The 21894-nt window shown below is 39.3% G+C and overlaps 1 protein-coding gene across 1 annotated transcript in view; it reads left to right on the forward strand.

Moving 5' to 3' along the window:
* The window catches only part of thsd7aa (thrombospondin, type I, domain containing 7Aa), a 97091-nt gene that overhangs the window by 41816 nt on the left and 33381 nt on the right, over positions 1–21894 (forward strand). The window contains exons 2-6 of the mRNA XM_032581556.1: positions 166–1354; positions 3809–4057; positions 4538–4719; positions 9915–10070; positions 19180–19383. Coding sequence (XP_032437447.1) covers positions 166–1354; positions 3809–4057; positions 4538–4719; positions 9915–10070; positions 19180–19383 — 1980 coding nt within the window. The remainder of the gene's footprint in view (positions 1–165; positions 1355–3808; positions 4058–4537; positions 4720–9914; positions 10071–19179; positions 19384–21894) is intronic.

The raw sequence follows: 21894 nt of genomic DNA on the forward strand, positions 1-21894 counted from the left end.
CCGCTTGTGTAACATCTGATCTCTTTGGATAGCAGATGAGGAATTAAATTAAGTTTTCTATTCTATATCTCAAAAACACATATAACTAATCTTCCCTTTGCTTTGCAAAAGCTATGATCGCTCTCTCTAACGTATCGCTGACTGTTCTTGCCTTCATTTGTGCAGGTCCTTGGGGACGATGTATGGGAAGTGAGTGTGGACCTGGCGGCAGCCAGAGCAGAGCAGTATGGTGCGCCCATTCTGAAGGCTGGACCACCCTCCATACAAACTGTGACCAGTCAGAGAGGCCAGACAACCAGCAGAGCTGCTTCAGAGTGTGTGACTGGCACAAAGATCTGTACGAATGGCAGCTGGGTGCTTGGAACCAGTGTGTCCCAGTGATGATGCGCAGTGCTGGGGTGCAGCGGCCAACAGTGTGCACACGGGGAGAGGAGGGCATTCAGACACGGGAAGTGGGCTGTGTTCAGAAATCTGATGGCGAGCCTGCGGAGGACGTAATTTGTGAATACTTTGAACCTAAACCAAGGCAGGAACAGGCCTGTCTCATAGCGTGTCCTCGAGACTGTGTGGTGTCTGAGTTCAGCCCGTGGACTTCATGTTCTAAAACATGTGGGATTGGCTTACGGAATCGGATACGCTTTGTTCTGGCACCACCACTGTTTGGTGGGTCTGCCTGTCCAAATTTGACTGAATTTCAGACGTGTCAGCCTGGCCTGTGTGAGGGAGAGGAAAACCTTTACAGCCTCAGAGTTGGACCATGGGGCTCCTGTTCTGTACCTTTGCCAAGGATAGCCAGACAAGCTGAAAAACCACCCAAGGAGAGCAACAAGAGATCTAGAGAAAGTGACAAATCTGCTAAAGAGGGCAGCAAACAGCCAAGAGATGGTGAAACACCATCCAGAGGAGGTGACAAACAGGCCAGAGAAGACAGCAAACAGTCCATGAAAGAAAGAAAAAAGATGAGAGATGATGAAAAACAGTACCAAGAAAAGGACATAAAGTCCACAGAAGGTGAGGAGAAAATGTCCAAAAATGGCAACAAACCATCCTTGAGCAACAGAAAATTGGTCAGAACAAACAGAAAACAGGGCAAGACATTCAGACAGGCAGACCGACCCAAAAGACAGAAAAAGATAAAAAACAAGGCAAAAAAAGAGAAAATGAGAGAAAAAGGCAAAGGAAGATTAAGGGAAAAGGGGAAAACAAAAGACCCAGAGACCAGAGAGCTAATCAAAAAGAAGAGGAACAAGAATCGCCAGAACCGCCCAGGAGGAAAATTCTGGGATCTGCAAGTTGGCTACCAAACCAGAGAAGTGACCTGTGTTCACAAGAGTGGGACCATTGAAGCTCTGAGGTACAAATGATTAGAATGTCATTTTTTCTGTAAGCATGTGCATCTGTATAGGTCCTGTTTCATTTCTCTTGCTAGAGAATCTTGTCTTGTTTGGAATAAACCAAAATTTAAATTTTAAAGTTTTTGTAGCTGGGAGAAACACAAATGAAAATCTCCAGAGGTGGGTTGATGACATCACAGGCAATGTTAGCATTGTTAGCAGTGTTACCAGCTATTAACAAACACAGGTAGAAATAGCACAAGTAAACAATAACCCAGGGCACAGAATACCATGTCCAGCATATAACATGGTCCTGAATTCAAATTCTGGGTTGGGGTCTTTCTTTGTGGACTTTCTCTGTTGTGTTGGTGGATTGTGAGTACTCTCTGGGTTCCCCAGCTTCCTCTTACAGTCCACAATCATTTGTGATAGATCACTGGGTAAGGTGCATGCATGGTGTGTCTCTGATTTGTCCTGTAATGAGCTGACATCCTGGGTAGGCCAGGGACCTTAACTTGTAGAATCACTGTTAGGAAAAGCTTCAGTTTCCCTTAACTCTGAAAGCTTGAGATTGGCATAAAAAAATGGATGGATGGAAATCAAAAAAGTAGTATTACATGTTCTGACACCTTCTTCTTAGGGTGTTACAAATAATTTCTCATACAACAAATTATTTTGCGTTTTTTGGGGATGTTTAAAGGCTGGACTTCTTTAAATATTATGATCAAGATTCATTTTCAGCCATTAAAGCTGCAATATGTACGTTTTACAAAAAAAATGTTTTTTACACAACTGCCATGTTGCAACAGTATAATATAAAACACATAATCTGTGAACCCCCCCCCAAAAAAACCAAAACAAAAAATAAAACATATCAAGCTCCTCCACCTCCTCCCAGTGTTACTATAGCCATCTGCAGAAATGAGCCACTTCCAGGCAAAAATCACCAATCAGAGCCAGGGGGAAGTTATGCAAATTCAGACAAATTAAATTTATACCTGATAGTATTAATAGAAGGGTAACTCTTGTGTAGTTAACAAAGTCTGTCATTTTTATCAGGTAGTTTATATCTATAAATTAATTCTAGCTCTTGCTGGTAATTGTTACTCCAGTGAGAGTCGGTATTCAGCACTGAATTACAGTTAAGGCACCAACTCTACAGAAATAGTTGTATTAACTATTCTGCAAAGTCTGTTATTTTAGAAAGAATGATTTTTCTGTGTACGATTGTTTTCATTCTCATGGCAGAATGCAGACTCAGCATTCCTACAGTTAGTCTAAACATTCAAAGATGGTATGATAGAGGGCGCAAAATCTGGTATCTGCGGGTTTAGGGTGTGTCCAAAATTTTGAATGTTTAATAGTATTTTATGACATTCATTCACACTACAGGCAGTATTACAGCATCTTAATGAAAGTTGTGCCAAGCTCAACTTTAACATCCCCTTAAACTCATTCATCATTTGAATTTTATGTGGTGTCAGACAGCCATGCTCACTGACACCACATGAATGGCCTTATTCTGTCTGTGGGCTCGCTCTACTCTAAAAGAGGCCAGTGAGCACAATCAACTCCATCCTAAGACAGCCATGGCCCTACCACAGATTTTCTTATGTCTGAAAGAATAGAAACCACAGACCTTTTCTCATTCTCAGCCTCCTACTGTATAGACAGATGGCTGAAAGCTTTAAAGAGGCTTAGTTACACCTATTGACTGTATTATGTTGGAAATAGCACAGGATCAAGGTTATCTAGAGTGGGGGTCAGAATACCATCAGACTATTTATTTCATATTTTGACTGAAACTAGAAACATGAACATGTTTCCTCTACTGTCTGAAGCTGTTGCACCATAAATACAGATCCTTTTATATTTTGTGAAAGGAATGGTCATAAAATACAAAAAAAGGGTTTGAAAAATGAAAATCACAACTGATTCTGCAAACAATTTAACTAAGCAGAACCAAAGAGGGAACAGAGAAAAGATGCAGACTCAAGAATTTTGTCACGATTTGCTGTGAAGAGGTGTTGAGGAAGATGCGATGGACCCAGATTGTAGATTGAGAAATGATGAATTTAATGAAAAACAAGCACAATAATCCAGGCAGCACAGATGAGCAGAAGGTTAATGGCTCAACACTGGGAGCAACTGGTTCAAACAACTGACAACAGACTTGATAAGACAAGGACCTGACAAGGAACAACACATTTGGGTTTAAATACACAGGGAGACAATCAGGGGAAACGAGGAACAGCTGTACTCAATCAAGGGCTCCACAGGACAACACAGACTCAACAGAACACAGGAACCCAAATAAACACACAGAAAATCGAAATCACTACAAATTTAACTGGTTGTTGTCGTTTTTTAAAATAAATTTCATTCAGTTGACCTGAACAACACCTTAACATCATGTGTTGTGTTCTTATAACCAGCAGCACCTAATCAAAATTGACCATTGTCTTGTTCTGCAGCCTTTGTTCTCAGGAGATGCTGCCAGTGACCTTTCAGGCCTGCGTGATTCCCAGAGACTGTGATGTGACTGAGTGGTCTGGATGGTCAGCTTGCTCCAAGCAGTGCTACGACCCCAATGGGGCGAAAGGGGAGCGCAGTCGCAGTAGGAAAGTGAGCCAATTCCCAATCGGTGGAGGAGTGGAGTGCCCAGAACTTGAAGAAAAAGAGCCGTGCAGCCCCCAGGACGGAGCGGTTCCTCCATGCACTGTGTGAGTGAACAACTTTTCATTTTACAACCTGTGTCTTCTGACCAGAAGTAATAACGTTATGGAGCATCAGCCAGAGTGCTGACTTGAACCTGAAAATCAGTGGAGGGTTTTACAGATTAAAATGATGGATCCTGGGCCTTCCAACTCAAAGACTTGGAGATCATCATCAAAGACTAATTAAAATATGAGTTAAAAGATTTCTTTGCTCTACTGACTAAGATAAAAAGGAACTTATGTCAAAATCTGCCAGGAATATAAATAATTTTGGGCTAAAGTTATGTTGCTAATAAAAAACATAATGCTTGTTTTTAATATGCCACAGACTCTGTCCATCTCAGCAGCATGTTCTAACATAGAATATATATTTTGTGGCATCAAATAATTGTGTTTTTTTCTTCTTACAGTTTTGTGTTTGGTCACATGAAGCTTAGGCTAATGTGATCTCAATCTGACTCTTCATCTGCCTTCATGTGTCATCAGCTACACCTGGAAAACAACAGAGTGGACAGAGTGTAGGGTGGACATGCTGCTGAGCCAGCAGGATCGTCGGCGTGGAAACCTGACAGGCTTGTGTGGAGGGGGAATCCAGACACGCGAGGTCTACTGTGTGCAGGCCAGTGCTGTTGCTCCACCTAATCTCAGTTCACTGAGGAGTAGAGAAGGTAACTCCCCTAATTTTTTGGAGCCTATGGTCCTCAATATATTAACTGAATATATATATTCAGTTAATTCTGCTGTGTGGTATTCTAAACACTTTAGGTACTGTGCCTTCTAAACACAAGAAAACCATCTCATTTAAAGTTTTCCAGAAGTCATGAAGGGGACACTGCAGTGTTAACATACACAGCAAACTCTTAGACCTAAAAGTAAAACACTTTGGGACTGTGTGCAGACTGTGTGATAGAAACCTATCACACAGTCTGCAGCATGAAACATGAAGGTAGCAGCATTAGGATGTCTTTTCTTCCATTGGACAAGCAAGTTGGTGGAGTTAGTGGGTGTAGTTAAAGAACAATCCTGGAAAGAACTTGTGAGCACTGTGATGGGGTGTAGTACAGCCATGCAATGAAATGGTTAAATCAAAGCATGGTCATCTTTTAGAAATGGATCAGTGAAGACCCAGAGTTTATTCTATTATTTAATGTTGATGCTTTCAAACCAATCTGAATGAGTTTTCACTGACCTGCAGAGAAATAAAACATCAAGATATCTGAACTGCATCCTGGTGTACTGTAGACTGGTTACCAGTGTTTTACAGAACAAATAGAACAAGACTAGACAACTTTATAGTTGAGCAAATATGTGATGCTGTAGAGGTCCTGCTTCACAAATATTTTGAAATAAATTAGCTAAAAACTAAAACCAGTTTTAAATTACATGTACAAACTGTGTTACAGATGAGCTTAGCAACGATGGCTCATCTCTTTGGACACATGTAGGACAGGGAATTAAAATATTGTCCACATTATCATTCATTTGCGTTTTGAGTTGCGTGCAGTGCAGTGAAGAAAGCACTGAAATTGATATTTTCCAGTAAATCAATGGTTGTGCTGAACACACAGAGCTGGAAGTGGCCTGGAAGCTTGCCCATTGACACAGTAAGTCTCTGTCCATCTGGCTGGTGAAACTGGCATCTGTTGCTGAGATTATTCAGATCTTATGCTCACAACCAGTGGCTCATTTTCAGCCTTCCATGCCAAGAATCAACGGTGCTGATTCTGTTAACAGAGGTGGGCAACTTCCTGGGTTTTATTCCTTACTGCTGCCTAAGTCGACATACCATAACAAGATACTATTTTTTTTTTGTGGTTGTCATGGAGATTGTTTTTAGGTAGAAACAAGAAGATAATAATGAAGGCATTCAGAGATGTAAAAATTCAATAGATTCTGCTTTAAGCAATAGCCAAAAAGAAACAGAGTCAAAGGAAGATATAAAAGAAAAAGGAGGAGTGAAGCGTGTAGGTGGGATAAAGTGTCTCTGCCAGCTCTACTGCTCACGTTCATCATCCTCCCTTCAGTCTGTCATTTTCCCTGTCACCATGTATGGAATCATGTCAGGTAGTATTTGGTCATACCAAGCAATAAATAGAGCAGCATCTTTATGCTAAATGTTTCCTATCTCATTTTCAAGACACTTTTCAAACATTACAGGCACCGCCAGTTTCAATAGTCTGAAAGTGGTTAAATGTCTTTTAGACTGAAATTGCCCAATTGATGATGAGTGTTAAATGCATAAATACAACAATCTAATAATTTCCTAGAACTGTTTGAAGCAGAAATTTGTAGTTCCTCCCTTTGTCCTTTCCACAGCCAAGGTTTCACAAGTAATAGGATTCTGCAACCTAACCTTACTTTGAATATTTCCACAAAAGTGACAATTTGCTTATCTAAAGGTGTTTTGACACCTTAAGGAAAAATGACAACTGATTCATTCATTCATTTTTTGAATGTTGTAAAGGCTTGTCCTCCTTAGTCTGCTGAATAAGAGAACAGAAAGCCAGACTGATCATTGCTGAAACTAAACATGGACCTACCAAACCTATTTTAAACCATTTTCCTTCTCAAATGTTTAGGTGTCATGAATACACAATTCTCATTATTGACTCCTTGGATATTCAGCACTCTCACAGGGACTTTTATGTTATTTTATAAGATCATTATTGTGGCTCTTTCATACATAAATATGTCAAATAATTCAAGTGTTCTTTCATTTGTAAGCTGTTTCACAGTTTGAGAAAATGTTAGCACACTTAATCGTTTTTAACTCCAGGAGCACCTGCAGAATATTATCAGAGTGTACAAAACTATCTCTACACCTGATCCACATGAATGTATCCCCAAAATGCACAAAACCAGCACAAACCTAACCCAAACCAATACTAACGCAATGCAAATGGCAGCGGGACACACAACATCCATAAGGCAACACACTCACTGTGTTGCCTGTATTACCTTTTCCCTGTTTTTTTTTTATTTTATTTTTTAAACAAATTACACCAAATAATAAAGACAGGAAAGCAAGGCTTCCCGTGTGATCCACGGGAGTAGGAGGACAGAGATTCCCAGGATCAGGTGGTGTGTCTGAGACATCAGACAACAGAGAAGGAGAAGAAGCAACAATGTTTGCTTGATTTCTATTCTTTTCGGCAAACATTTCCACTAGATCTAACTGTTCAGCCCTCCCACAGTCTTACTGTAACATTCAGGAAGAGCGCGGCAGATGTCACAGTCGTTCAACAAGAAAGTGATGGGGGTTTCCCATCAGCTGATTAGTTCCCAAAACCATAATAAAAAGAAGACAACTTGTAAAAGCGCACGCTGGGTTACTGGAACCCTAAAGGCACTGCACACAGGGTAAAAGGTTCAAGTGGAGTCCACTCAACTCCTCTTCAGACTGTGTGAGCCCTCACACAGAGTTTTAGCCCTGTGTGAGGGCTAAAACTCCATATATTCAGTTTTAGCTAGCTTCACAACTTAGTCACCAAGCCACCAAATGAACCAGAGTAATCTGATCAATAACATTGAGGTTAAGGACTACATGTGTCTGTCCCTACAGACATACACAGATGTGGGCTTCATGCAGGATGTTTTGACACAAAATATCGAGTATTCTTAATTTCTTGAGATGACGTTTCATGAATTAGTGCTATATAGTCTGAATTGAATTTAACTTGTCATTAGGGACACATTTCTGTATTTAAAATTTATTTTTAGTGGAGCAATCTAATATTCAAATTTTAAATGGCATATTTTCATTAACTGTAAAGTGAAAAATCACCATAATTACTATAAATAAATGCTTGAAAACATCACTCTGTGGTAAATAATTTACACAATGCATTTTATTTAGTGAACTGAGTTATGGAAACAAATGAATGTTTTAATGATATAATTAATTTCATATGAATGTGTATGGACACACTCTTATCAATGCACATCCTAGTTGATATGATATATTAAATGACATGCTGGAAAGCAGCTGTGCCACTGTGATGCCATGAGTCCTCAGCTGGAACAGAGCTGGGCACCAGGATATTTTTGGCAGGTGGCTCATGGAGGCGGCCTCTCGGCTCCCTAATTTGTGTCTGGAAGCACAGCACATGGGAATGCACACCATCTGGCATGAAGATACCAGAGCAAGGGCAGTCTGTGAGGAAGTGTCCATTAATCTGCTGGTGCTAGGTTGGGGAGAAGCTTGTTAGACTTCACAGTTGTACAGAAGAACAAAGGGTCTATTGTTGCTTTAACATTATTAATGAAGAAAATTTTGGGAGGAATGTTTGACTTTCCACAACCCTTCACATTTTGACAAAAAATTTAATTTTACTGGTTCAATTCAACATTTGTGTCTATAATAAAAATGCTCACATTTAGCTTTGAGTTATGGTTTCTGATAAGGAATCTACAATAGTAGATAATCTTTTCAACATGTTACCACATCCTGTATGACATCCTGTACCAGACCGCAAGTCAGTCTGGTACAGGCCTGCAGCCTGCAGCAACTAGCACACTAGTTCCAGTTCTAGTGTTCTGGAACTAGACTGGCCTGCCAGCAGTCCAGACCTGTCCCTCATTGAAAGTGTGTGGAGCGCAAAACACAAGAACAGAGACCCCGGACTGTTGAACAAGTGAAGTTCTACATCGAGCAAGAATGGGGAAAAAACTCAACAATTAGTTTCCATGGCTCCCAAAGGCTTATTGAGTGTTGTTATAAGGAATGATGATGGAACACAATGATAAATATGTCCTTGTCTCAACTATTTTAGAATATGTTGCAGTCATCAAAATACAAAAGCGTGACTATTTCCATAAAACAATTACATTTTTCAGATTGAGCATTAAACATTATGCCCTTGTAATGGATACAATTGAATACAGGTTGAAAAGGACTTGCAACTTATCATAATTTTTTTCTTTATGTTTTACACAAAGTCTCAACTTCATTGGAGTTGGGGTTGAAAATTCCAAACTAACCATTAGTTTAAAAGACAAATCTTTATGACCATAGATCTGGCACTATGCAAATAGATATTAATGTAAAAATATTTTCTTGCATGAGACTGTTAGAAAACATAGTCCTTTATTCTCCCTGCATAACTTCTGATTGATTTAATTAGAACTGAGTTTATTTTTTTATAGCACAGGAAACTGAGGTCAGATCAGTTGATGTACTAGAATGTTAGAAGCTTACATCCATCAATACATTTTCTTACACCCTTGTCCCTAGTGGGGTCAGGAGGGGTGCTGGTGCCTATCTCCAGCGAACATTTCGGGTGAGAGGCGGGGTCACCCTGGACAGGTCACCAGTTTGTCGCAGTAGGAGCTTACAGTAATTCAGAAACCAAACACTTCTTGGCTGTGCAGTTGCAGTATGGCAGTAACCATGGGAAGATGTAAAGAAATGGGACATTTGTTTTGATGGTAATAAAAGAGCAACCAATCATTTTACTTGATTTAACTTATTACTTTCTATAGCATTACATGTGGTTTAAAGGACACATGACATGTACACATGCTTAAGTGTCACTATTAAAGGACACACCTTTGGGGATGGCAATTTGCATGTGAATGAAGCTGGATGCTGTTGTTGCACAGCTTGAATAATTCATCAGTCTGGTGACCTTGCAGAGAGTCACTGACACCTGGCTGTATCTGAAATACACAAAGAAAAAAGACAATCTAACTCTGGTGTGAAAGTACAGTTGATAGACTAATTTATATTAGTCAGAATGCCTCAATGATTAGTCATAATATTTATATTTTTTGCTGTTCTATTTCTTTTCTGATGTGCTTTTGTTTCTGTAATTGAATTTGCACAACTGCTGCTAGTTCATTCATCGTTTGTGTTTCTCCATAGGTTTGCGGCCAGTGGACAGTGAACTGTGTTTGGGGCTTCCTCCGAATACCACACAGCTCTGCCATATCAGCTGCCCTGTGGAGTGTGAGGTGTCTTTGTGGAGCGCTTGGGGACCTTGCACTTATGAGAACTGTCAAGACCAAACCACTAAGAAAGGTAAGAAATTACTGGGTAACTTTGATTGGAGGGGTGTAGTGTACCACATCTTCTTAGAATGAAACCTCACTGTAGAAGCCACAATGCATTATGGTTCAGCTGGAGGCCGGCTGGTGGGACATTCTCCTTTAGGATTTGTTTTGTAGACAGCAGAATTCATGCTTCCATTTACAGGGACGTGCGGTGAGGTTCATAGCTGGTGAGGCACTGACTTAATCATATTCAGATTTACAAATATAGACCCCCTGCATGTTATTGTTTACGTAAGGAAATTACGCGCATGTGGACAACGCTGGAGGGCAAAAAGACTATTTCCGTTCACTCAATCAAACTTGGACATGTAGATATTATTCATTTCGTGCTGTGCTCCACAGCGAAGGGGAAACCCGTTAAAGTACAACTCAAAACCACGTCTTGTGTCGCTCTCGGTATCAGCGCAGCTACGCACAGACTCGTTGCCACAGCAACTGACAACAACGACACAATAAAAAACACTCAAATATTTCCCACGCAAAAAGCAGAACATTCAGTCTGTTGCAGTAGTATTGTTGTAGTATTATTTTGCGATTATTAATTAATTGCTGTGGTAAGAGGAGAAAACTATAAATATATCGCTGCACTTGACCTTATTATATGGCTAGCTCCATGGCTAGCTCGCTTACAGTATCTTACTCTGCAGTTGTGGAATCACAATGTCTGGGATCATGAGCGCCCCCTGCCATGAGGCAAGAGAACTGCCTGCCTCACCTCGAATCTGTTCTCTGCCGTTTTTGATCGCTCTTCAGCACATGAAACACGTTACACACACAATTGGTGACAAAAAAAACCACTGTACATTATATACATAAGTTAAATTATGGAAAATCAGTTCATACATTAAATGTTTTTTTAGCCATTTTATTGGCGAACATGCTCTCAGAATGGCAGCCAGTGCAGTTAGCGAGAAGTTGCGCAATCCCAGGTGAGGCTCAGCTCGCTGCTGCCTCACCAGCTTCGCTTCCGAGCATTTGAATGGGAAAATGCAGAAATTCAGCGATTTTGAAGAAAAAATAATCTGAACTTTTTTAAATTAAATGAAAAATAGGTATAGTACAAACCACAGGGTGAAAATAGCAATATAAATGATTTTATCATTATTATTTTTCCATGATTACAGGTGAGGCTCTGCCTCACCTGCCTCCCCTGACCGCACGTCACTGTCCATTTATCACAGCAAGTATTTCAGGTTCTGAAATCAATACAACCCCAGATTATCACACTATCACCACCATGTTTTACAGTTGGTATCATGTTCTTTTTCTGAGTTGTGGTGTTACTTTTACGCCAGATGAAATGGGACACCAGTCTGATAAAAACCAGCCCCTTCTCCTACACTGTTTGCTTCTTCCAGAAGGTCTGGACTCTCGGCTGTTGAGAAATGATTGCTTCCTGGAGGCATAGACTCTATTAAGGTTTTAAATTTTACCAAATGGCTGACATTTGGCCTTGACATGTAATTTACCAGTTTGACGCTAAGAAGCTTACCAGAAATTGCCTACGCTGTAAACAACCATCCTCCACTGCAAAGAGAGAAGTGGCATGCCGAACCAGACGGCTGATAATATTAATGCAATATAGGGAAGAGTGGCCAACATGGACTGAACATCTTTGTTCACTTTCTCCACTGTCATTGCTAAAAGTACAGAAATACTACAATTGTAAAACAGAGCAGAAAGTCAACATCATCGCTCACTACTTCTCCTTCTGTTCGCTGATTGTCCCGGTTCAAATGCTAATCAAGTGGAATACCGCAGGAAGGAATGGCCAAGCTACAGGGACACACACCTCCCAAAGACGGAATCTGTTCCCTACTGCTCACATTTAAAACAGCAGTCTTAATTATGCTTCCATGGCACAAATATGATGGCTAATATCTTGATTTGGACTCCCTAGAGTATTACTGTCTATGAGGAAGCGCAGTTTAATCCTCCTCACACCTGTTATACGCTCAGCTGGAGAGAGTGCCATATGCCTTCTAACAGTCCAGTGGTGGTATGCTCCTTTTATTTGCATTGCCACAACTGTGTCTACCAAAAATAACTTATTTTCATCTAACCTTTATGAAAACTGCTGGTGCTTCAAGAAGTGAGTGGGTTGAGTCTAATGAGTCTTGAGATTTCTTCATAATTTTGCAGATAAAATAAGACTTTTGGCTGAGGGGGCCAGGAATGGCACAGAATGACTGTTCAGCAGGAGAAAACAGAGATAGATTTACTTCACAGTGGGAGAGACTGAATGATTTATGAGATACATACTTTAACATGTTAACCTGGGAAACCTATAGGACACATAGCCCAAGACGGTTTATCTGACAAATAGGAGTCAATAAAGGAGATTCTAACCATGTTTGAACTCTGCAGCTTACCCAGTTATGTGACGTAGACAAGCTCACCCCAAACATCCACAGACACACATTCCAGGACTGTTGATTGTTAGGCCTATTCTTTGTGTAAAATTTGACTCTCCATTCTAAAAATCTTCCAATAATGACAGACTGCATGATTCTGGAAGCATTGCTTCTCCAGCCATAACTACCCCCTGAAGCTACAGCATCTACCATGACTAATGCATGTTGACTCTGCTTTAATGAACTGCTTTAAATGAAAGAGATGGTAGAAAATTCTCTTCCATGCATCTTAATGATGGATCCAATTGCTCACTGTGCCACTTCTTACTTTCACTGTCAAGCACTATTTCTTTTGCAAAGACAACGCACACAAGTGTGTGCGTGCACGTACACGCCCACACACGCATGCCTACCCCCCCCCCCCCCCCCCCCCCCCCCCCCCCATGCAAACACACACTCACAAAGACTTTCATGTCTGTCTAGCCTTGCTCCAAATACCACAGAGACATAAAATAAAAGTGTTTCCTACTGGCTGCATTAGGACTAACTCCTAAACCTTTGAAGAAGAAGCAGTTTCATGTATTATTGTAAGCCAAGTTGCATCTTTGAGTGTTAAAACTTTAAAAAATGAAAAAAAAACATTTAAAATAGGAGGCCAGCTTTACATAACTATGTAAGGTTGGACATGCACTTTGATCAAAGGAAGTGTTCTACATCCTACAAGCTTTATTTAGTTAGGTTTATTTCCAGCTCTATTTTATAAAAGCACGACAAAAGAGGAGGAATAAAACACCTAATTTCTTTTGAGACAATGGCATACAACCATATGAAAAGCAGGAGAATATTTACTCAGAAGATTGATTACTGGAAGGAGAAACAGGTAAGTTGATTAGGGATGAAGCTGTTGCAGGTGGGAGCTGCAACAACTGAGGGAAACTAATAGTAACAGATGACAGAACCAAAACAGCTACCAATAAGGAAACACAAAGATGAGCATAAACTAAATAAGAGCACATCAATCTGCTCAAAATACAAATCTAACGTACAAAATAAACACATGAATAACAAGCAACAAATACTAGAAAAAAAACATGAAAGTGAAGACTGAGCAGGTCAGTGGGAATGGAATAGGACATTAAAATTTAACACCATATAACCAAAAATGCTGGACCACACAACCTTCACTGCTTCTGCTTACACATTACATACCTGAGAGTGAGATTATTTCACTACTGTTCTGGCAGGGGGGATGATTATTAAAATCTCTGGAATTTTGCATTTAAATAAGAAGCTCCAGAAAACATCTGTTAATATAATTATTTTGATAGATTTTTGTATTAATTGAATTATGTCATGGCAGTTTATAAGATAAAATGGCCCAGTTCATATCCAATTATAAATTCAAATCTGTCCATAGTGATCAGGTCAATATCAGTTCAGTCCACTTCCATCCAATCGAAGCAGATTCAATGAAATCACTCCCGTAGAAACACAATACAGATTTGAACAACATGAGTATTAATGAGTAAAGTGTAAAGTTGTATATCTAAGGAAAGTAACAGAACACATGAAAAATGTGCTTTGATGCCATCCCCCATCCTGATCATTGAGTGAAAGTAAAACAAAATTTCCAGCCCAACCAGGATTGGTATTAGGAGCCATCTTAGAGCTGAGAGGATTTCTGAAAACGTCAAAGTTTGAATAGATGCCAGCTAACAGTAACTACTGATAAAACATTCCTTAAATAACAAGTAACAGAGAACATAATTTTTTCAATGATTGTGCACAATTAAGTATAAATTAGTGCATATGTAGCCGCTGTGAATTAGCTAAATGCAGTGAGAAGCAATGATAATGCCAGCAGTCCCATACGATTGTGCCAGAAAAGATGTAGGCTCCCACATACTCAGGTGTTCCTCACTCTGCAGAGGTCCATGCGTTCTTAAAGCGAACTCAATGTGAACTCATAGTGGACATCCGCTGAACAGTTTCACACAAAGATACATTTTTTGTGACCGCTTATGCATACTCAGTAAACTGCTTGGCGGGAAACTGTGTTTTATACCCAACTGTTTTTTCAGTGACACCAAGCTACGAGGTTGAAAATTAGTGTAAGTAGTTGTAAGGACACACATCAGCCACCCTGCCACTTTGTGCTACACTAACAGGTGTGCAGTGACTGACCTGGTGGAGAAGAAACAGGGTCAGGCACCCAACTAGCTCTGTAAACTTGCTAGTAACCATTAGGATTGGGGGAAATCAAGGAATTTTTCATAAGAAAAATGTGATTGCCACTTGAGTTCTTGCTGGCTTGACTAAGACATCTCAGCAGTGCACTGCCACTGTGGGTGGAGTCCGCGTGGTTCACACCACGCAGGAGTATGTGGGAACATTTAATATTAAAACATTTTCTTTGTTTGAAAACAGAAGAATTTGAGTTCTGAGTTCACACTAGGAAGCCTACCATGTTTTTCTGTCAATATGTCTAAGGAGAAGCCTAGCAAAGTGGATTCCGTGAAACATTAAAACAATTAGAGAACAGACTAGCTCATTTTTTTAAATCTATTTGTTGTGATTTCAACAATCATTTGCCCAGGTATCATTTTTTTGAACTCATGCCGTCTCCCAGGAATCATTCTATTCATGCACCTCTAGTTTGGAATTCCTTACAGCTTGTTCTATAGACGGACTCCGGGCAGAATGTTCTTCTTGTTTGGTGTTCCACAACTACTACATACAAATGCTGCTTTAGGAGAAACTTCCACTTGAGTTCTTGTAAAGGCTTAAATTTCCTGTCCAAAAATAACGTTGTTCTTGTTATAACCACATGTAATAAAAGCACACAGCTTCTATGTATGTCAAGTTCTTTGTTCTTGTATGGAGTGTTAAAATGTTTATTTGCATACAGCTAACTTTTAGCTTTAAATTAGCTTTTCTACAACTTTTTGTTGATAAAAATGTTTAATTTTCCTTATTTTCCAGCACACCCAATGATTGTTTGTGGGCTTTAAGTCGGTGCTCTATGTTTGATCATTTTCAGTTTCCTGTTTCCAACAACATGAGATGTTAAAGGGTTTTACAAGCTAAGAAGAAGCTAATTCTTCAGTTGTATCAAACTCAGTTAACCTTTTTATCCTTTTAACTATTTCTTATTTTGTTGCCTGGCAATGTACATTAACTGTGATTGTATTCATGTATGTGTCGACTGAAAATGAAGCCCCTAGGTCTATCAATGGAAGCATGTGTTGTGTTGCTATCTTTCAGCCATGCAAATCATTAAACCCCCTGCAGATAGCTAGAGAATGAGCCCTAAATTGAATTTCCCAGACCCTGAGCCTCATTTTTCTCCAAACAAAGCTCCCTCACTCCCCCCTCCACGCCACCCATCCTCCATCAGATAACACTTCTGTCAGTGAGTGCAGACACAGGATGGTTCATGTCCAGCTGACCTACTGATTAAATAAAGGATTTTCAAAGGAAGACAAAAAAATGAAATAGAACCTGTACCCCACAAGTACTCCAGGGGGTTGCTGCCTTATCTGACAGGAGCAGGAGTGTGAAATACGGGGGGTTGACCTTGGCTAGGGTGGAAGGAGCATCCTGAGGACTTGACTCTGGAATGTCTTGCCTTAAGCAGCACAAATGTGAGAAGTCCAACTGAATTAATGAACTGTAATGACAGTTTGCCATTTTTGGATGAAAATGATTTTAATGAGTGAAACACTGGAGCGCTCATAGAGGAGAAATTCTTACATTTTTACTCAGTTTTAGGTTTATAATGTTTTTTGAAGCTGCATGTGTCAGTCACTGAATTAATGTGAGTCATGTCATTGTCATGGAGCATATTAGATTTTGTATCATTGCTGTATGTCCTCACTCATTGACAGACAGGAGGGGTTTATAATCTTTGACCTGGTTGGGTCAGCTTACTTGTCTCATTATGGAAGTCAATATGTGTCACCAGGATTTGAATTAAAAATGGCACTGAAATTTTAATGCATGTTTGCATTTACTCTTTCAGTGTTAAAATATATTCAGAATACATTTTTAACCTGAAAAAAAACATTGTCATTATTTCTACATGGTTGGGATTTAATTTGTTCATTTAACTTCAAGCTAAAATATTCACATTGCTATTTCAAATTGATTGCATTTTCAATTGCTGTTTTCCAGTTTAACTTTTCAGTGTTAAAAAAATATTTGGCATACAAAAAAATTCAACTTTTCAAAATTCAAACGCAACAATTTCAGCCCCCTCAAATTCAACTGGCTCATTTCACTGTCTGAAATTCTGCGTCTACATTCCAGAAATGTAGCTGCTTCCTCCATTCCCATGAACCATGAACATGTGTTTTACAACTTCCATGTTTTCCATCCCTTGATCAGCACGTATTCTAGAAACAAATATGCAAATGATTTCAAGTTTGCACAATTATATAAAACAATGATATGCATGAATTAGAATTCTTTCTAACTGGATTTCTGTTTAACATTCAGCCAAACTATTAACAGTAGGAGACAAAAATTTGTCAGGGTGCTTATAAACACTACAGATTTGGGGTTGAAAAAACTAGGGTGCTGCTACAGAAAAAAAATTGTTAGAATGGATAAACAGGGCAAGGTTTAATAAATAAATGGATGCAGAGTAAAAATATGGCATATTTGCTCTAAGGACAGACCAGGGATTTGTTATTGGCAGACTAGATGCAAAATAATCGTGATGTTTGTTATGTTATGGCAAATTTGATATCTGGTGATGTGAGTTTACTTAAATGTATGCAGTTTTACACACCAAACACTTCTAGAATTAGTATGTCAATGAAGTGAACAAACTCAGGAATGTAAAAAACTACATTTTTACATTTTACATAAGGTCATTATCAGTTTGACAAAAAGATACTAGATTTGGTGCAAGTGGACCACTGGTGTGGAGGGAAGAGGGGTTAAAATAACAAACTAACATGCTAACTGTGCATGTTCAATGATTAATAGTTACTTTAACCTGCGTACTAAATCAAGCCATAAGACAATGTTTGAAACTTTATGCGCGTAAAAATATTACATAAAAATAAAAGTGCTAAACTCACTGTTCATGTTAGCTTCCAGGACCGCCTGGGTGTTAGTTTTCCACTAGTATTAGCTTAGCTACACAAACTTGAAGCGCCATGTGACTATAAAACATGTGACTAAGGTTACGCTCGCACTGCATCCTAATTTGACCCAAATCCGATTTTTTGCCCTAAAACGAACTGTATGATCTTTTCAAGACAGTCTGGACAACACAGATTGGACTTATTCGAATGTGACACAGATTACTGGGGCTACGTTCACACTGCAGGCCTTCATGCTCAATTCCGATTTTTTTTGTGAAATCAGATTTTTTTTTTGGCATGGTCGTGCACATTTCCAAACATATGTGGCTTGTATGTGATCTCCTGTGTGAACTACAAACAACCTAATAATGTTCCACATGTGCAGTAGAGGGTGCAGTAACGTCACACATACAGTAGAAAGCCTGCTCAGTGATTTGCTAACAGCCATAAAGAAGAAGTGCTCTGTGATTGCAGAAGTAAATGGGGATTCTAATGGTGGAGCATATCTTACCATTTTAAAGCATATTAACAACTTAATCATCATTATGGGCAATTATTATTATTATTACTATTATTATTATTATTATTGTTGTTGTTGTTGTTCTTCCTACTTGGGTGTATCAGGTTGTCATGTTCTGTGTTTTCTGTGTGTTAATTTCGAGTTTTCGGTGTCTCTGTGTCTCCGTGTTGTCCTGTTCTCCCCTTGATTAGTTCCCAGGTGTTTCTTGTTCCCTGATTACCCCCAGTGTATTTAGTGTCACCTGTGTGTCTGTTCTTTGTCGGGTCCTCGTCTAATGTGCGTGCTGCCTGTTGCTGGACTGTGTGTCTTCCTGATTAAAATCAATCATTCACCATACCTGGGTCTGCTGCGTCTGCCTCACCACCCCTCACCGCACCGATTCCTGACACAGGTTGTAAAATAGGGACATTTATCAATGACTTTCAGGTCAAATGAATGTGACCTGGTCCTCCAGACACAAGTCACATTTGAAAAGATATCAGATGTAGAACCATATGTCCAAGTAGCCTGGGTTGCATTCAAAAAATCTGATCTATGTTGTTCAGACTGTCATGAAAAGATCAGAAAAAGATTATTTGAGTTGCATAATTGCCATCCATCCATCCATCCATCCATCCTTTTTCTAACACCCTTGTCCCTAGTGGGCTTGGGAGGGGTGCTGGTGCCTATCTCCAGGAATCGTTTTGGGTGAGACGCCGGGTCACCCTGGACAGGTCACCAGTCCATCGCAGGAGTCGTAGAATTTCAATTGAACCATTGGAATCCCAGGAGACTGAAAATATTGTGTTTGATTTTTGAAAGATTGAATTTTTTTGTATATTAAATTTTTAAACACTGAAAAGTTAAACCAAAAAACAGTTACTGAAAATGTGATAACTTTAAAATAATAATGTAATTCCTTAGCTTGAAGTGAAAATAACAACTGAAATTTCAACCATATATAAATAATAACAATAAACTAAAAATGTATCTGAAATATATTTTAACACTCAAAAAGTAAGCACAAATATGCATTTATATTTCAGGGGCATTTTTAATTCAAATTCAGTTACACATGTTTACATCCATATTTCATCATGTGCTGTAATGATTCCTGTTTTTCTGTAACAGGTTTTAAACTGAGGAAGCGAAGGATCATCAATGAGCCAACAGATGGGACAGGAAATTGTCCTCATCTAGTGGAGGCCATACCGTGTGAAGACCCCAGCTGCTTCGAGTGGCTCGTGGTTAAACTGGAGGAATGTGTCCCTGACAATGAGATGGAGTGTGGTCCTGGTACGCAAATTCCCCAAGTCCAGTGTATCAACAGTGATGGTGAGTGAACATAATAAACTAGATTAGTGAAGCTAGTATTTAACATGGTGGAACTCTTTATCAGATAATGTAAATCCAAATATGTTGTTCTCGAATGGCGGTTCATTGTAACAACCCTTTTTATCCTCACTGAAACCTTTCTGCATTCTGTTAGCCAGGAAGTTTTCAGATCTTTAAGCTCATTAAGACCTTCCAACCCCTGGCCTGATCAATCATCATTTGACACAGTAGCTTATGGCGAACACTAATTAGTTGTGAGAAGAATTATATGAATGAATGCATTTAAACAAACCCTTTCTGGACAGCTGACACCCAGATACTGACATATTAAGCAATGGTCTTCAATTTGTGAAACAAGTCATCAAGTCAAACTGGTTATCACACTCAGATAAATGCAACTGTGTTTGACATTCTTGGAAGACAAAAGATGATGTCTGTTCTCCATTTGGACTTTATTGGTTCCAACTCCTCAGCCAGGAAAGTCGATATCATCTCATCTTGCAATTAATTTTCATATTTGATCATGTGTGATCAAACTGCAGTAAAAGAAAGAAAACTGAACATTGGCAAGGCAAAAAGTGATTAAAAATACTCAAAATATACTTAGAACTTTGTGAAATTATATTTGTGAAATATTATTATTTTAACTGAACCTATAGTGCATAAATTAGTTTTGCATAATATCAGATTGATCAGAGGGATACAGTGGAGGAGTTTAATAAGAGACTGTGTGACTCAAATAAAGGCATTTTTATGTGCATCAGTTTCAGAGAGAAACCCCCCCATTAAATTCCCAAAGGTTTGATCGCTCACATGAACATAAAATGGTGCTCAAAGTGAGAGTTCATCTATGAAATTGACGGAAGATGGGACTTCCGGTTTAGCTGGCAAAGAGATGGTAGCATAGAGCAACAAGCTCCTGACCGTGTTATTAAAAATAATTTTCTATGACTCAAATTCACTTGGTGATGCAGGGCTAAAAATAATAATCAAGGACCATGCCCAAGAAAAGTAAGAAAAATGCAGCACAAAGAAGAAAACTAAAAAGTTTAGCTTAATGCAATGGCTGGTGAAGGTATGTAATTATTGGACTGAAGTTAAAATTTGGTCTCGATTAGTATTTAACCATATTTCTGACAATATTACTGATAGGATAGACATAACATTGTGTTGTAAAAACCTTCACTTTAGTGTCTGCACAAATGGAAAAAAATGATATTTTGTAATATTTACCATTAACCATTCCAGACAAGCAAAATGGTGTTGCTCATCTGAAGGAATGGTGTATATATACTCTTGAAGAATTTGAATTAATATAAGTTACATCTCATTTCCCTTTGGAATCAATAAAGTGTTTGTGAATTGAATTGAATTTGAACATTTTATTTTTTTTGTAGTTTTGTTGTAATATACAGATATATCTCATCATGTGGAAATTCAATATAATTTGTCACTCACTTTAGAAAGTTAAACTCCTATGGAATAGGTTCATTGCAGAGAATGACACTTCAACTTTTTGTTTCTTATCATTTTGATGATTATGGCTTACAGAAAATAAAAACTCAAAATTCAGATGCTGCTGTCATTGAATGGAGATCCAATCTAGTTGGACATGAACCTGGTGGCCAACCCCCATTTCTGTGCATCTTACTCCCCACAGACCTCATTAGCAGACCCTCATTCACACACACGCCCACGCACACACACACAGCATCTCCGTTTCTCTTCACCTTACACGTCATTGGCTTCCAGTCCTGTCACCTTCAGAAGATGACTTGGCGTGTTTAAGAGGCGGAGAGGAGGGAGAGTACAGAGAACTAGTAGACAAGTTTGAAGATTGGACTGAACTGAACCAACTGAGGCTGAACATCTGAAAGGCTAGTAAGATAATTATTGACTTCAGCAGGAAGAAGGCATCTTCATGAAAGCTACAGATTATGGGGGAGGAAAAAGACATGGTGAAGGACTATACATATGGGCTGTCATGATTGACAACAGACTGGGCTGGACATGCTTGTGTATTTCAGGTTTCTCCATAATAATGTTCAATATCAGGTGTGAGGATCCACAGACCTGCCCCCAGCACAGACATCCAAAGGCACATCCAAAGGCACATCCAAAGGCCCCAGGAGGCCTTGCAGGAGTCCTCTAGGGACTCCTGCAAGAACAAATCCCCTCACTCCCAGCCCACCCCTCCCAGAGAAGAGCAGAAGAGAACCCTGGGCCAAACACCCAGCAACTACAGTGCAAACGTTTCAGAGGGGCTGCTGCCACCAGCTACAGGGTCTACTGGCAGCCAGAGAAGATTGAGTAATATATTTTGATACAGTTCCAGTTATTTGATTGTTTGTAGCCAAGAAATGGTTGTTCACTGCATCATAAATGTCATAAAATCTATTGACTAGTATTTCAGCTGCTTTGTCTACATCTCTCTGAGGACCCTGTGAATGTCTTAGTAATATAATCTGAGTCAAGGACATGAGGTCAAATGATGCCAGACATGTACAGACA

This window comes from Xiphophorus hellerii, chromosome 13 (genome assembly GCF_003331165.1).
Source record: "Xiphophorus hellerii strain 12219 chromosome 13, Xiphophorus_hellerii-4.1, whole genome shotgun sequence".
NCBI classification, from domain to species: domain Eukaryota; kingdom Metazoa; phylum Chordata; class Actinopteri; order Cyprinodontiformes; family Poeciliidae; genus Xiphophorus; species Xiphophorus hellerii.